This window comes from Dipodomys ordii, unplaced genomic scaffold, assembly GCF_000151885.1.
Source record: "Dipodomys ordii isolate 6190 unplaced genomic scaffold, Dord_2.0 Scaffold22, whole genome shotgun sequence".
In the NCBI taxonomy this organism is placed as follows: Eukaryota; Metazoa; Chordata; class Mammalia; order Rodentia; family Heteromyidae; genus Dipodomys; species Dipodomys ordii.
In genome coordinates this window covers 5,121,354-5,137,995 of record NW_012267238.1, presented here as the reverse complement: position 1 = coordinate 5,137,995, position 16,642 = coordinate 5,121,354, and the positions used below count along the sequence as shown (strand labels likewise).

At 36.9% G+C, this 16,642-nt stretch overlaps 1 protein-coding gene across 1 annotated transcript in view; it reads right to left on the bottom strand.

Moving 5' to 3' along the window:
• Positions 1–16,642, bottom strand: part of Uvrag (UV radiation resistance associated) — a 274,073-nt gene that overhangs the window by 127,578 nt on the left and 129,853 nt on the right. Inside the window, exons 8-10 of the mRNA XM_013014162.1 lie at positions 7,937–8,021; positions 4,901–4,988; positions 3,563–3,623 (exon numbers count right to left, since the gene is read on the bottom strand). Of these exons, the coding sequence (XP_012869616.1) occupies positions 3,563–3,623; positions 4,901–4,988; positions 7,937–8,021 (234 nt within the window). The remainder of the gene's footprint in view (positions 1–3,562; positions 3,624–4,900; positions 4,989–7,936; positions 8,022–16,642) is intronic.

Genomic DNA, 16,642 nt, shown 5'->3' with positions numbered 1-16,642 from the left:
TAATCACTGCCACAGCATCTATGGACTCATTCCATGTTCTCAATGAGACACTGTTTGACATATGGACTCTCCTTTCCAAGAAATCATGCCTGCATAAAGGGATACAGACACAGAAGGAAATCTGGGTCTCATTACCACAAAAGGCTCTTGTGTTATGGATTACTTAAAAACACACACGCACAAACATTGTCTTTTGTTGTTCTAAAACTAAATGTCTCAGTCAATGGAATTCAGATGAATACCCTACTGCTGGACAAGTTTCTCTCCTTGTGTCCAGGTTTTCTCTTGAACACTCTAACAATAACTTACCCATTTAGCAAAGCACAATAAAGTTGGGGCCCAGGTAGTTTCCCAAACAGTATTAATTCATGCAATGTAAAGCCTATCTAGCAAAGTCTCAGGAATATTAGGGAATAAGCAGTCTGGAGTTCCTATACTAGATTCTCCCACAGTGCAGATACTACAGGATAAAAAATAAATAAAAATAAAAATACATAAAAAACAAAAAAAACATGGTCAAAGGCTTAGGAAGGGTTATTACTCAAAGCAAGGGAGGAAACTATACCATGACAGGAACAATATGGCCCTTAGAATCAGGCCGAACAGAGATAATCTTGGCTTTACCACTGGCTAATTTGAGATCTTGGAAAACATAACTAATCTGGGCCTTGGTTTTCCCTATCTTAAAATAAAACAACCCAGAAGTATTTTTTTCTTCACAAAGAAACTGATTCTCAAAGTTCCAAAAGTGACAGTAATAAATGTGATAATGTCATGTACAGTTGTTACTGCATCTCTACTCATCAACCTACCCTTTTTTCAACAGGGGACACTAGTTATCTCTCAAGACAGTGCACGTATCTTTGCTTCTATATAAAGGTTTTCCTGATAACCATCTGGTAAAACTATCTCTACTTCTTTATGTTCCACATACCTGGTATAAACTTCTAAGTTCCTAATTTGATACACTATGGATTCAACAAACACTTTCTGATTGGTTTGATTATAAATCTGATGCTCTGGATAGGACTACAATCATCCTGAGAATACATGGATTCCTTAATTCCTGGTATACAGTCAACACTTGACACAGCAAATAACAAATCCAGGGCACTCAATGTATTTACTACATGTTAGTACCTTGCAGAATGCTAGCTGGATTTTTAAGTCCAATACTACCATATACACTTCTTAAAACTGCTAACTCCAAGAGGTATGGGGAAGTGATGGGCTCTTAGAAGAAAATTAAACATTCACTTAATTTCCCATTTCATTTTACAGTAACTGTGCTAAAAGGCTGCACTAATTTTTTGTTTTTTGTAAGTGGACCCACCTTATAGGACATTGTAAGTGTAGACGGCTATAAAAGCTATGAAAAACTAGGATACAAGGCACTTCAAAGAAAACAAAAATAGAACCAAGAAACCTCCTTGAGTGGATTAAAGTAACAGACCACACCACTAATGCTATTCCCGTTTCTCTTCCTGCTCCTTTCAGATCATTCTGTATTTAGAAGCTAGAGTGACTGTTAACAGCATAGCTGAGCCCAGGCCAGGTCCTTTTCTAAGCCCTCAGGACTGCCCACTTCACTGGGAACAAAATAGAACCTCTTTACAGTGGCCCCAAGGCCCTGAGTGACCTCTCTTCTTTCCTCTAATATAAATCTTCCTATACACACCATGTTCCAACCACACAGGTCTGGTCTACTCTGTCCCAACTTTCTTCCTTCCTTTCCTATCTTTCTCCTACCTTCCTTCTCCTTTTGTCCTATTTTTTCTTCCTGTCTTCCCCCTTCCCTCATGTTTTCCTTCCTCCTTTCCTTGCCTTCCCTTTCCCTCCCTTTCTTTGTTCTCTCCTTTCTTCCCTTCCTCCCTCCTTTGTAATTAATTCAATTATATTTATTAAGTATATCCTGTATGAAAACTTATGTCACTTTCATTCCACCACAATAAACTAGAGCTACAAATATTTATTCAATATACAGGTGAAGAATTAAACATAGCTTGCTAAAGTACAAGTTTGTTTTCCCACACACCTGACCCTGCTTTTTTCAAGTATGACACTCCTCCTTCATCATAACTCTGTACTTCTTGCCCTATCTCGCAGCAGTGCCTTCCCCTAGCAGTAGTATAATTTGCGTTTAGCCTTCCCAATCTCTTTAGAGAGGTCTATCTCCTCTGACTAGTATCTAAAGTAGGTTCACTCATTCTCTATGATAGGACATTGTTTTATTAAGAACTTGCTAACTAGTTTCCTGTTTACTGGCTGTCTCCTTTAAGGTGTCATAGAAGGAAAGAACATGTGCTTTTGTTTTTGTTTTTTCATTCTTATGTCTTCAAGCCCTAACCAAGTGCCTGGTTTATAGGTGATTGATAGTTTTTTTTTAATGAATCAATGAGGAAAATGATAAACTATGACCTTCAAGGCACTACAACTTTGCCTTACATTAACTCCAAAGCACACTTGTATGATATGTAGAGGTTTGAGGGTCGCAGACCACATAAACCCCAGCTAGATTACTACATAGCTTTTAGTCCCAAACAAGTCATTGAATATCACTTTCTCATGGGCCTGCTTTTGGATTTGTAAAGATTTAAGAAAGGCAAAAATCTCTTACTTTTACAGATATCGCTATATCTCACTTATCTCTTACAACCATCATGTAGCACAGATAGGGCACTGCTTTGGAAGTCAACTCAAAGACACAGTTTATACAAAGGAACCAGGACAGGAATAGATTTTGAAATGTTTCATTTGTTATCTTCCTTGTTTTATGTCTCAATGACTTATTTCTTGAAAGGGCATTATTTAAAATAGTATTCATTGCTTACAAACCACATACAGAAATCATTTCTTTCTAGGAAAATGGTGATAAGTCCTGACCAAAACTAGTAATGCTCTCTTCTTGAATAAGTTCTTCCCACATAGATAACATATATGCTACTTTGGGAATAATATAGGTTAAGATATTTAGAAGGTCTCAAATCACCCTTTAGGCTAACAATATCATTTTATTGCTAATAATAAACATTTCTTTGGCATATTTGCAAAGAAATCAGGAAAAGATTTTTTAAAAATATAGGAATTATTATGAATCATATATCATAATACCTTTAATGTGATAAAAGAAATTATAACAAATTAAACCTATAGTATCAAAATTAAATTTTCAGATATCTTTCTGGCTAGCTGGAACAGATTCATGTTTACTGTTCGTTACAACTACACACTTTTTCCCCCCATGAAACTCAACGCCAGAGGATAGGGAGATTATAGTAATTCCTAACCACCATACTCCTTGGTCTGTTTAAACCTCATTTAAAAATGATTTTCTTTTAAATTATAAGTAAAAGATTCAGTAATTTTTTTTTATGATTAAGCTAAATATTTTTTATTAGGTTTCCCTATTAAAATAGGAAATCTGACTATACATACTTCCAATGAAAAAAGACAATAAGGTAACAAACTATTTTGGACAAACTGCTAGGCATCCAGCATTTTATGGTGAACCTATTCATATATAGATACATATATCTTTTGAAGTAAAAAAGAAATAAGATACCTTGAAAGTCCTCAGAATTAGGCAACCTGACACCGCATACAAAGTAATCCTTATGATCATTCTGCAAATTTAACCAAAGAATAAAATTAATTTTTATGTACCTAAAGTAAGAAAATTATAAGCAATTCTCTAAGAATTTGGCAGGTCGTACTAAGACTCAAAACAATATCTTAGCTGGTAAAGCTGGATGAGGAGCATATGTTCACTCACTACATTATCTTTCTTAATTTATATATATTTGAAATTGTCTATAATAAAAACATGTCCAAGAAAAGGTCATGTTAAAATGTTATCATAAAAAATACCTTCTGAGCCTGGCACCAGTGGTTCATGCCTATAATCTCAGCTACTCAGGAACCTGGAGATCTGACTATCATGGTTCGAAACTAGCCCTGGCAGAAAAGTCCACAGAGACTCATCTCCAACTAACCAGAAAAATGCCAGAAGTGGAATGGTAGCTGAAGTTGTAGAATGCCACCCTAAGCTAAAAAGTGCTCAAACCCTGATTTCAAGCCCAAGAACCACTCTCTCTCACCCCTAAAGATAGATCTATCTATGGATTATGGATAGAAAATTCTGGTTAATTCCTATCTATAAATGAGAAAATTCAAACTCTATTAGTTTTTTCCCCTGAAAATTAAATTTTAAACACACTTCCATTAACAAGAGAATTGGATTTAAAATTGGATTTAAAATTTAAAATTGGATTTAAAAAACATTTTTCTTTTTTTTTTTTGGCAATACTGAACTTGTCTCAGCAAGTGTTCTACAACTTGGGTCCCACCTAATCCTTTGTTTTTTAGTTTATTTTCCAGATAGAGTCTCATGCTTTTGCCCATGGCCTGGACAATGATCCTCCTACCCCAACCTCCTGACTGGGCTAGATTACAGGCATGCACCACCCCACTTACAGATTTGGTTTTTAAGAAAAATCTTAATCACTTTTCCTGAAGGATTATTTGTTGTATGTATTTTAAAAGAAACCAGATTCAAATTGTAACATCCTGATAAGTTATCCCACCAAAATCTTAATAAACACGAATAAGCAATTACCAATGTATAAGCAGTACACATATACCTGCAGGTATTGTCAGAAAAGTTACTAGAGGATAATGTGAATGAATACAAAGATTATAAAGAAATTAGAAATAATTTGACATTCTCAGGAGAAATCCTACCACCAAAGCAATATAAAAAAATCAAAGTTTTCAAATAGAAATTAGTATCTGAATGAGAGCATATGATTAAAATCAGAACAATGAGTTTTGCATTAAGAGGGAATTCCAAATGGAATTATCTTTTTAAGAAGAAAACTCTTTTTGGAAAACTGAAACTTACCAAGTCAATAGGATAAATGTAGGAAAGCTCAGAGAGTAATTGCCTGCAACGAATTGTTAACTGAGCATTGGTCTTCAGAAAGAGTTCTCTAATGAAAAAACAAAACAAAGTACATTCATTAAAAAAAATGCTTGCATGCTTTCTAACATTTATTGCCACACAATTTGTGCAGGAGGAGATTAAATGGTCTGTAGTAGGTCACCGACTTTCACAAGAAGAGGCAAGAATAATAGCTATCTTCAGTTCTACCTATCTTGTTCCTTAAGGTAACTGCAGTGTATGCATTATAGTTTCACACTAAATAAACTAAGCTAATGTGTGTGCAACACCATGCTAAGAGATGAAAAGGTACATATAGCCATTCATTGACACCTGCTAATATACAGAAGGAACATTACAAATGGCTTTATTCAATTATTTCAACAGCTCTACTAGGTTGCTGTTATTATTCCCATTTATAAACAGGGAAGACAAAAAAACTATGCCTCTGTAGAGTCCTAGTAAACTAATAAAGGTTTAATATTCATTATCTAATGAGGACAATTTGACTTCAAGAAAGATACACATAGTATATCCTTAAAATAGTCTTTGATTGACAACTATGTGCTATAACAAGCTTTTGCAATGTTAGAAAAATTATAAAGTAAAAAGAAATAAAAGATATAGTAAAAGATGACTCAGTTCTTCTCTAGAACTACTTTAAAAACAAGACCAATATGAAGTACCACAGAATAAATTAACTACTGACAGTTAGCAATTTGAGAAATAAAAAGATATAGAATATATTTTAGGTGTAATGCAAAAGTTGCAGAGTATCTGATTTCTTAAATTTGAATAGGCATATATAAATTAAGTTTCTGCCTTACAACAACAACAAAAAAGTTGTAGAATGAAGTAGAATGCTTAGATGTTCTAAATAAAAGAAGTATGTGGTGTTTGTTCTACATTCTAACCACAGAGAACCTAAAACCTTCAGAATTTTCCAAGTTATTGCAATGTTTTTATATTCACAACAAGCCTCATTTGATAATACCAGAGTTTATAATAATGAGGTGAGTTGATGTGGGACCTTTAAGACAGACTAGAGTTAGAACTGACTACTAGAAAGATCAAGTAACTAGAGCCCCAAGCATCAACTTCTAAGAAGAGGTACAAGGGGAGCTGTAGATCAAGGAGTATGGAGAATGGCCTACCTCGAGAGGCCACCCTACCTCAACCCTTACCCTTTGCTCTGTCTCTTCCATCAGGTTGCTTACTTGTATCTTTCGCAATATTCCTTATAATAAAGAAGCCAACATTAGGGCTTCTCTTAATTTCTTTTTGCCATTTTAGTAAACTACAAATTAACTGAACCAGCCAAGGAAGGATTTGTGAGAAACATAGGTCTACAATCTGGGACTTCTGACTATATGCAATCAGTGGGAGATTATATTCTTGTGAAACCAAGTAGGAATAGATATATCTCCTGGTAAACAGTGTCCAAATTGAATTAAATTATAGTGTATTCAATTGGTGCTTGCTGGAGAACCTGGTGTCAAAAATGTTGTATATGAGGATGAGAAAAACACTGAATGCTCTGGTTTAAACAACACTAAAGATTAAATGGGGTCTAGTTCTGGCTTTGCTTGTGAACCAGATAAACAGAAATTTTCCATCTTCAAACTGCGAGGATTAGAAGTGGTGCTGTGGCTCAAGCGGTAGAGCGCTCGCCTTGAGCTGAAGAGCTGAGGGACAGCACCCAAGCCCAGAGTTCAAGCCCCATGACTGACCAAAAAAAAAAAAAACAACAAAAAATAAAAAACAAAAAAACAAACTGTGAGGATTAAAGATCTCAAGGTTCTTTCCAGATCTAGTATTCTTAAGGCCTTAGTTACCAAGGTGGTTTCTCAAAGAAAAAAATACAGGCTGGCAGAACTTTCCAGGAAAATGAGTGAACATGAAAGAAAGTATAGAGGTGGTAATGCATTAAGAATGTAGTAGGAAAAATAAAGAGAAAAACTAAAATTAACTATAGTTGTATAATGTCAAACTTCCTATTAAAGGCTATTTGAAAATTAGCAAAAGAATCATTAAGAAGAGGAAAAAAGAATGGCAATTTAAGAGGAAAGGCCTGACAGCATATAAAAAATGAACTAGAGATGGAGGGATTGAGGATACAGAGATTTTCTAGGGGACTGTTGAGGTCATCCAAAATACCTTCAAGAAATATAAACAGGACCAGGTGCCAGTGGCTCCTGCCCATATTACTAGCTACTTTGAAGGCTGAACTCAGAATAATCATAGCTCTTCGCCAGCATGGGCAAAAATAGTTTGAGATCACATGTCAACAGAAAAAGTTGGGTGTAGTGGTATGTGCCTGCCATTCTAGCTATACATATAGCATAAATAGAAGAATGGAGGACCATTCCTGTCCAGGGCTGATCCTATCTCACAAACAGCCAGCACAAAAAGTGGTGGAGACATGGCTCAAGTAGTAGTGCCTGCCTAGCAAGCATTAAGCCCTTTGAATTCCCTATATTAACAAAAACAAAATAGCAAGAAGAAGAGAGAGATGGGGGAGGGAGAGAGGGAGGGAGGGAGGGAGGGAGGGAGGAAGGAAGGAAGGAAGGAAGGAAGGAAGGAAGGAAGGAAGGAAGGAAGGAAGGAAGGAAGGAGAGAGATAATGATGACAGAAAGTGAGAGAGAAAGAGGAATTAGTCTAAAAATTATTTAAATAAAAATTGTAAGTGAAATTGCATGCAGAAGACAGGAAGAGGGAAAGACTCCAATATTAAGTGACAGTGCTATATGTCATGGGAGGCTAGAACAATGTTGGTGTTTCTGATTATGATGACATAGTAGAAGCTTTTGTAACTGGCTTCTTGCACAGTGTATGGCACAAAATAGATATGAATGACTGCTTTGTGGAACAAATAATGGCATTCTGAGATGAATGGAATATATATTAATACCAGCATTTTAAAGAATACTTCACTTTCAAACATACCATCACAGCATACTCACATTCAGAGCAACCTTTCTCCTCATTGCATTTACCTTTTGGCGGTGCACTCCTTCCTCAACTCATCTAGGGATTCCTTCTGGAGTTGAAGCTTGATGTGTTCAGTTGAAAATGTGCTGCCTGGAGGGAGAGAGATTGAAGGAGATAATTCCAGATGTAATATTGCAGACAGACAGGACTGCTCAATCATATCTTTTCTGGCAGAGCCCAGTCTCCTAACTGTGAGAGGGGTAGAAAAAGACTCAGAAGGAAAAGTGCATCAAAGTGTAGAGGTCCCTAGAGGGATTAACCAGAACAAACTTCCTATTGATTCATTCTGCATACAAGTCCAGCCCCTAGCAGGAGCCAAAGAGCAGGATTCTAGTACTCTCTGCCCACAGATTTTTGGAGAGGTGACCAAGAAACCTTGATCTCAAAATTCAGATTTAAAAAAAAAAAAAAAGGACCGGATAATTTATTCTCAACCACAAATGCTATGTAAGAACATTACTGAAATATAAAGTGTAGAGCAGGAAAAATTATCTGCCTTTTGATTACTATAATATAGTTCATACATACAAGTAGTTTTTATGAACTTCCATCTTGGTCATAAACATAAGTAGTTTTAGTGAAAAATCACTGGGTACAGGAAATGTGTATTCTGATTTTTCCACATTATGTCATAAGCAGTTTTACATGTTGACAGTCTGAAGTTATAGCTGTATAAAATTTAACTCCATAGATGTGATTATAAGAATATTCCACATTTTATCTGATACCCTCATACACCAATCCCATTACAGAACATTTAATTTCCTTTAAGTGTTTGCTTTAGCATTCTAATGATTAATACTTATATTTATATGCCTAAGTTTAGTGTTTCTATCAACTTTTTAACCCCAATTTTGGTCATAAAAGCCTTTTACATCTTCCTGCTCTGAGAAAATGAGAGCTCTTACATTCATGGAGATCCAGGCCTGATTGTAACACCAGAGACTCCAATACACAAAGTTTCAGATTACTTACAAAGGAGCTGAGTTTCATGAATTGTGATCCAGTAAAAAAAGACACCAAAAACTCTACTCCTATAGGAAGAGTAAAAAGTAGGTTTATCTGAGCACAATATCCACTACCTGAGTAGTTTTATTTTCCAATGCTGATGATGGAATCCAGGGCCTGGAGCAGGCTAGGCAAGTGCTCAACCACTGAGCCACACTCCAATCCTAAGGAGTGTTGCCAATGCATTCATAGGTAGGTACCATACTCCTCTCTCTCAGTTGCACTTTAAAGACCCATAAGTGGGAAACTCTATGCCCATTCCCTAAACAGAACTTAATGAAGGAACACCATTTATCTTTGTTAGCTCTTAATACAATGCGCCCCCCAATCATCATCTTATTGATTTCATAAGATATTAAGGTGAGTATTTAATACTCAAAAAGGTGAGACCTGACTCTGCATTCTATGCAACTGTATGTAATCATTAGGGATTTCACCATGGAGACACTCTTCAGTCTGTCTCCAGTGCCCTTGTGACCTATTCCCATCATGTTTAAAATGTCATCTTATTATCATTTGCCTATCTGTAGGATCTGAAGTGATGTCTTCTGTCATTCCTGACATTTGTATGTCCTCCAAGTAAAAACTTGGTCAGTCTGACAGCAGTTTAACAATTCTAGTGATCTCTTCAAATAACTAGCTTTGGCTTTGGTGGTAGCCAATGTTCTTTTTGTGTTATTTGTTTCATTGATTTCTGCCCTTTATTATTTCCTTCCTTCTGCTTGAATTGGGCTTAATTTGTTCTTTTTCTGTTAAAGCACAAGCTTAGATTATTGATTGCAGACCTTCTCTTTAAATGTGAGTTTTTTTAATGCTATAAAATTTCCCCTAAGCTTGCATGCCTCCAAATATTTAGATATTCATTTTCATTCAACTCCAAATATTTTCTAACTTGTCTTGTTTCTTCTTTGACTCATAGTTTCTTATATGTATGCTGTGCAATTTCCAAACAGATGAAATTTTCTAGCCAACTTTCTGTTAGTGGTTTCTAGTTTATTTCTGCTTTAGTGAGAGGATAATTTTAGCGAGAGTATAATTTTAATAATTTTTATGTTTGTTTTATAGTACCAAATATATTCTAACTGAATGTTTCATGTATACTTGGGGGGGGAGTATATTCTGCATGGCTCAGAGAAATGGTATACTTGCACTATGAAGAACTTTCTTTTTTTCTGGGTATTTGGGGGTAGTATGAAGGTTTGATTTAAAGGCCGCTTGAATTATGCCTGGAACACTTTTGCTTTAGTTATTTCTTCAGGGTCTACATTTTTGTCTGGGGCCGGCTTTGGACCATAATCTTTCTACCTCAAGCGTGTATGTTTGGTATCATAGGCATGAACCACCACACATGGCTTATTTGTTGAGATGGTAGTCTTACCCAGAATGATCATGAACTATAGCCCTCCCAGTCTGCCTACTGAGAAGCTGGGATTTATAGGCATGTAGTACTACACATGACAGGATCTTTTATTCTAACTAATTTTTTCTTTACTTGTTCTATCAATTACTGAGAGATGAATGTTGCCGTTTCCAACTATAATTTGTGCATTTGGCTATTTTCCTTACAGGCACAATAGGCTTTCATCTGTCCCTTGGACAGATGAAAGCTCTTCTCCTAGAGACTTAATATTGTTGTTCTAAGTGAAAGATTATGCTTCTCTTATAAGAATAGCCACTCCCCTCCTCTAAAACTAGACCTCCTTTCCTGACTTGTCTGCAATCTTTCATGTGAACCTAAAATGAAGGTGTATGCAGAAGGTATGAGTGGTCTTATTATTTAATGTTTCACACTAGAACAAACTTGGCCATGAATGATCTCTGCAAGGCTTTTGGTGAAGCCAGGCACTGTGGCTCATGCCTGTAATCCTTGCTGAGGAGGCTGAGATCTGAAAATCACAGTCCAAAGCCAGCCGGGGCAGGAAAGTCCATGAGATTCTTATTTCCAATAAACCACCAGAAAACTGGAAGTGTTCAATGGCTCAAAGCGGTAGACCAACAGCCTTGAGCAAAAAAGCCCATATACAACACCCAGGCCCTGAGTTTAAGCTCCACGACTGTAAAAAAAAAAAAAAAAAAGCTTTTGGTGACTGATTTTACCTTCTCATTCAGAAGCCCCCACTTCTTCCCATTTTATGCCACTTGTGGTAGATACCATCCTCCTTCCTTGTGCTTTCTTTGTACAGCAGGCTTCTTGGCTGCTCTGAGATCTTAGCTCTCTAAAAGTTAAGAACTTGTACATTACCCAGCTTCTTATTTGTGTAGACATCAAAACCTTCCCAGCTTTTTTTTTCTTTTTGGTTCTGGCCCTGTGGCTTGAACTAAGGGTCTGGGTGCTGTTCCTGAGCTTCTTTTGCTCAAGGCTGGTGCTCTCTACACTTGAGCCACACAGTTCTACTTCTGGGCTTTTTGGGTAGTTTAGTGGAGAAAACCTTCCTTCCCAGGCTAGTTTTGAACTGCGATCCTCAGATCCCAGCCTCCTGAATAGCTAGGATTACAGGTGTGAGCCACCAGCATCACACTTATCCTTCTAGCTTTCTACATTAGGTAGAGGAGAGAAGTCAAATTTAAGGGAATTCTTTTTTTTTTAAGTTCTTCCCCACTTTTTGTATTTTCCTGTTCCCCCACTGCTTTGTTCAACTTGGTCTTGTTCATTCTGTTTTCTTCAAATATCTGATGCCTTTGTTCTCTTTTCCAATCCAATGAGTAAGTGCTTAGAATGATTAGTATAGATCATGGGGATATATATATATATATATATATATATATATATATATGTTTCTTTGAATCTGTAAGGACTCTTTTATACGAGAGATTTCATTGCTCAGTGCCAGCTCAGTATAAGTGATCAGGCTTGTTGACAAGCAGGCTTTATTTTAGGATGTGTATGTTGGGAGAAGGCAGTTCCTTTTTTAAACTACCACAAGGGTCAAATAAAAAGACGTTATTTTGAGATTGTGTTATTTCAGGGTATTTTGCTCCTAAGTACAGCCGTCTTTCATGTTTTCCTCTGGATGGGTATAAAGGTTCACAGTCACTTTAGGTTCTGCTTTCTACCTTTGCACCATGCCAGACTCTTACACCATAGGACCTACCCAGGTCAAGAGTCCATTACATTCAAAAGTAGTGAAAGTAAGTATTTTAAGAAGTTACTCAGATACACAGAGAATGAGCCAGGAGGCACATCCACTCTGACTACTGTTCTGGTTGGTTCCTGATCTTTCCACTTGGAAATTTCAAGCATGAAGCTTCTAAGGATACTCCGCCACTGCAACATTTTCCATTTCTGTTCTGGACCATTTTTCTCTACTCTATTTTTCTTACCTAAATAGTCCTATCTACTTAGTGTCAAAATCTTTGCAGATCTGATGGGTCCCTCCTTTTGTTCTCACAATGGCCATGGAATTATTCTAAACGTTCTATTATGTCAAATGGAGAGAAGGAAAGCAAATGTATGTGCTTCGTTTGTCATCTTCCAAAAATGCTTTCTGAAATACTTGGCTCTGTCCAGGTATATATCAATGCTCCAATCAAGTAAGACGGCCCTTCTATTCAACATGAACACAGTAAGCCACCATAATTTTAATAACCAAATATCAAAATTGGCTCCTGTAAACCTAATAACTAAAGATTATGAGTCTTGCTTCCACCAACAAAACACATATGAATTCTTCAAGTTTTCTCTCCCCAGAGACTTTGGACACAGATTGGCCAAGGGCCAGTTCCCATCAAAATCACAGTTAAAAGCAATGAACAATCATTCTTCTGGGTTTTCCATATCATGTCAGATGACCCAAAAGGAATACATTTGCACTACTCTGGTTTCTCTCCCTTCTAAATTGCCTCTTCTGAACTATGATGTATTATGCTGCCTTTCTCAAGGGCTAATAGATATTTCTTGCTATAACTTTTGCAAAATTGCAATGGACTATATTTCATTATGATGTTTAAACTCTTGGACATAAGAAATGGCATGTTAAATTCCTCTTAGAATTTAGTGCTAAGAGAATTTTTTCCTTCTCATTAAAGAACTGATAAGTTCCCTTGTAGATGGGAATGGGAAGCAATTGATACCTTTCACAGCTCTCTCTATACAACTGGTTTGACTGCTGAGGTCAGAGCTCATTTTACTTCTTAAGAACAAAAGGCAGGCCTTGAGGGGCCAGTACACTATACTCAGACAGTGTACTGTCTAAAATTTCTGATGTAGGAATCAGAAATACATATATTGAAATCCTGACTTTCAAGACTCTTTAAGTTTTTTGTGGTGTGTGTGTGTGTGTGTGTGTGTCCTCCCAATCTACATAGAACTCACAATCTTCCTCTCTTTTGCCTTAGGGGAAAAAAAGCTAAGGGGTAGCACTCAGGCACTGATTTCAAGACCCAGGACTCCTATATGCATGAGTAACATGTAATGATTATGATTTGAAGCTTGGGTAGGAAAATCCACAAAACTTTTGTCTCATCCAATTAACCAACAAAAAAGCCAAAAGTGGAGCTGTGGCTCAAGTAGCAGAGTACCATTCTTGAGTGAAAAAGCTAAGGGACAGCATTCAGACCCTGAGTTCAAGTCCCAGTACTAATAATGAATCAAGCAAAAAAGAAATAAAGAAATGTAAGGCTCAAAGTGGTAGTAGCCTTGAGCAAAAGAGCTGAGGGAGAATACCCAGGCTTTGAGTTCAAGCCCCATGACTAACAAAAAAAAATGTAGAGAAGTAACTTTTTGACTCACAATCTTTTGATATAAACTGAAGCAGCAAATCAAATCCACTGTGATGCTTGTTTTAGAGAAGATGCAGGCCAAAAGAATACAGTAACTTATTGACCAAGAAGAAGATAGCAAAACAGAAAACAGCCACCTTAACTCTTCAAATTTCTCAGAAAATGACAAGACACTATTATAATGGATGAGAATTTCATATAAAACATTTGTTATTCTGGCAATAACTTCTTATTCTCTGAAACTATCAAGAAAATTTATTTTCTACAGAACTGAGCAATAAAAGCTGAGACAATGGTGCTGAACACTGTGTCATCAAAAGAATGTATTTGTGTTCTTGCTTGCCACAAGGAGCTCAAAAACAAATAAAATAGAAGGTACCACATGACAGGTATGAATATACTGGGGTTTGAACATTTTTGTTGGGAGGGGGAGATCTTTTATCATTGGAAAATATATCATCATCATACTTTAAGTATAAGTACACTTTATACTTTAAAGTATAAGTATACTTTAATACAGAGATTCCTTAAAAAGGTGAATGCTTCCTCATGATCTTATCTGTCTGAAACAATCAGAATTGGAAACTGTTAGAGCTGAAAGATATCTTAAGTGAATAATCCAATTTTTTTTTTTTGCCCTTAAGAATTGAAGAAGGAGCCAGGTGCTGGTGGCCCATGCCTACAATCTTAGCTACTCAGGAGGCTGAGACCTGAGGATCTCAGTTCAAAGCCAGCCTGGGCAGGAAAATCCGTGAGACTCTTATCTCCAATAAACCACTCAGAAAACCAGAAGTGGTGCTGTGGCTCAAGTGGTAGAGCACTCACCTTGAGCTGAAGAGCTGAGGGACAGCGCCCAGAGTTCAAGTCCAATGACTACCCAAGAAAGAAAGGAAAGAAAGGAAGGAAGGAAGGAAGGAAGGAAGGAAGAAAGAAAGAAAGAAAGAAAGAAAGAAAGAAAGAAAGAAAGAAAGAAAGAAAGAAAGAAAAGAAGGAAAAGAGTCTAGCCTGTGCCATCTTGGCCACGTTGTAGATGATAGGGAATTGGGTTTAACTGGCACCATTTTGTCTTTATGGTGGAGGCAGGGAAGTCCCACCTCCTAGGTGACTGGGCATGCCTGAATTCCTAGAGGCAGGGGTGGGACTTGGACAATAGGTTACTGGACCTGCCAGTCTTGTGTGGTGAATTCTCAAGCTCCCACTGACCCTGCCCCTTGACCTGACCCTATTTAGTACCAGACCAGCTCAGGTGCGGGTACAACATGCCTCCTGTTTCCATGTAATGTCTCCCTGTCTCCTAGCCCTCCTCCCAGTGAACATAGCATCCTACTTCAGCTCTCCACTGGAGCTGGATCTGGTTTGTTGGTGGTGTTTTTTTGCTCTTTTTTTCCTCTCCAGCTCTCAGTTTTCTGACAGTGTTAAGTGTATTTACAGGAATGCAGGTCTTTGCAAAAGAATCCCAATTTGGCCTCTCAAAATGTGGCTTCTCTATCTTATCAACTGAATTGATTGCATTTTACCTTATAAGAGAATAAGTAACTTCAAAAAGAATAACTTCCTAAGGACTCACAGAAATAGCCTCTTTAATCCATAATTGTATTCCAGATTGCTGAATTAGTTAAAAATGCCACCAAATCAAAGTAATTGTCATGAAAAATTCATTTTACCTGTACTATAATAAAAACAACAGAAAAGAAGAAAATTCTCTAGCTATAGAAAAAGCAGTAAGAGCACATTCAGCTATTCCTTCTTCTGAAGGGTAAGATATAAATTACTATTTAGAAGTTCATCTGCTTGTAGTCTAATGATAGACAACTTGGAACTTTCTTCTATCCTAATATGCAAATATGTAACAAGGAACACAGTCAAAGCACTGTATCTCCCTAACATTTTATCTGAAATAAATAATATTTCATGTGCTTTACACATTATACTAGTTCTTTTTTTAAGTGCTATACATGGACTAAGAGTTTTAATCCCAGTTTTGTTAGCTACTTGTCCTTAACCCAGAATTTCCTCAACTGAATATTGTAGATAATAAATAGTATCACACCTCAAAAAGTTATTGTGATAATTAAACAACATTTTATCTATCTATTGAAAAGCTCTAAACTTGAAATACTATAGCTATGATCACTCATCTTTCTTAGGAAAGGGCCAATTCTTCTAAAAGTCCTATGGTGCTTTTATTTTAAAAACTGATGATTTTGAAAAAGGAAAGCTAGGGGCTAGGAAGGTGGTAGAGTGCTTGCTTTGCAGGCATGAGGTCCTGGGTTCGATTCCTCAGCACCACATAAGCAGAAAAAGCCAAAGTGGCATTGTGGCTCAAGTGGTAGAGCACTAGCCTTGAGTTGAAGAGTGGAGAAACAGCACCCAGGCTGAGTTCAAGCCCCACAACCGACAAAAAAAAATAAAAAAAGAAGAAAGAAAAAGAAAAAGGAAAGCTATGAGTGCGTACACACTCAGAATATAGTGTAAAAATAGTGCAATTTCAAAAGCACCATAAAAAATGTACTCATTACCTTACTCATGCAACTATAACTCCTCTCTACAGCATCTTTACAATAAAACTTTTAAAAAATTAAAATAAAAAAAGCACCAAAAAAGTTAGGTCTTTTTGTTGGGCCCCAGTGGCTCATGCCTGCAATCTACGATTGCAGAATCGTAGATACTCAGGAGGCTGAGATCTGAGGATTATGGATCAAAGCTAGGATGGGCAGGAAAGTTCATGAGACTCTTATCTCCAGTTAAACACTAAAAAACCAGAAGTGGTATTGTGGCTCAAGGGTAGAGTGCTCACCTTGAGCTGAAAAGCAGAGACAGTACCCAGGCCCAGAGTTCAAGCCCCACAATGGAGGGGGGGGCCTTTTCAGAGGATGAGACCTTTTTTATACATGCATCCATTTACACCCATATGTAAATATGTCTATTTAGAGTCATTCTAAAAGAGACCTTGTGAAAAGGAACTTCACTCACCATGTCTTATG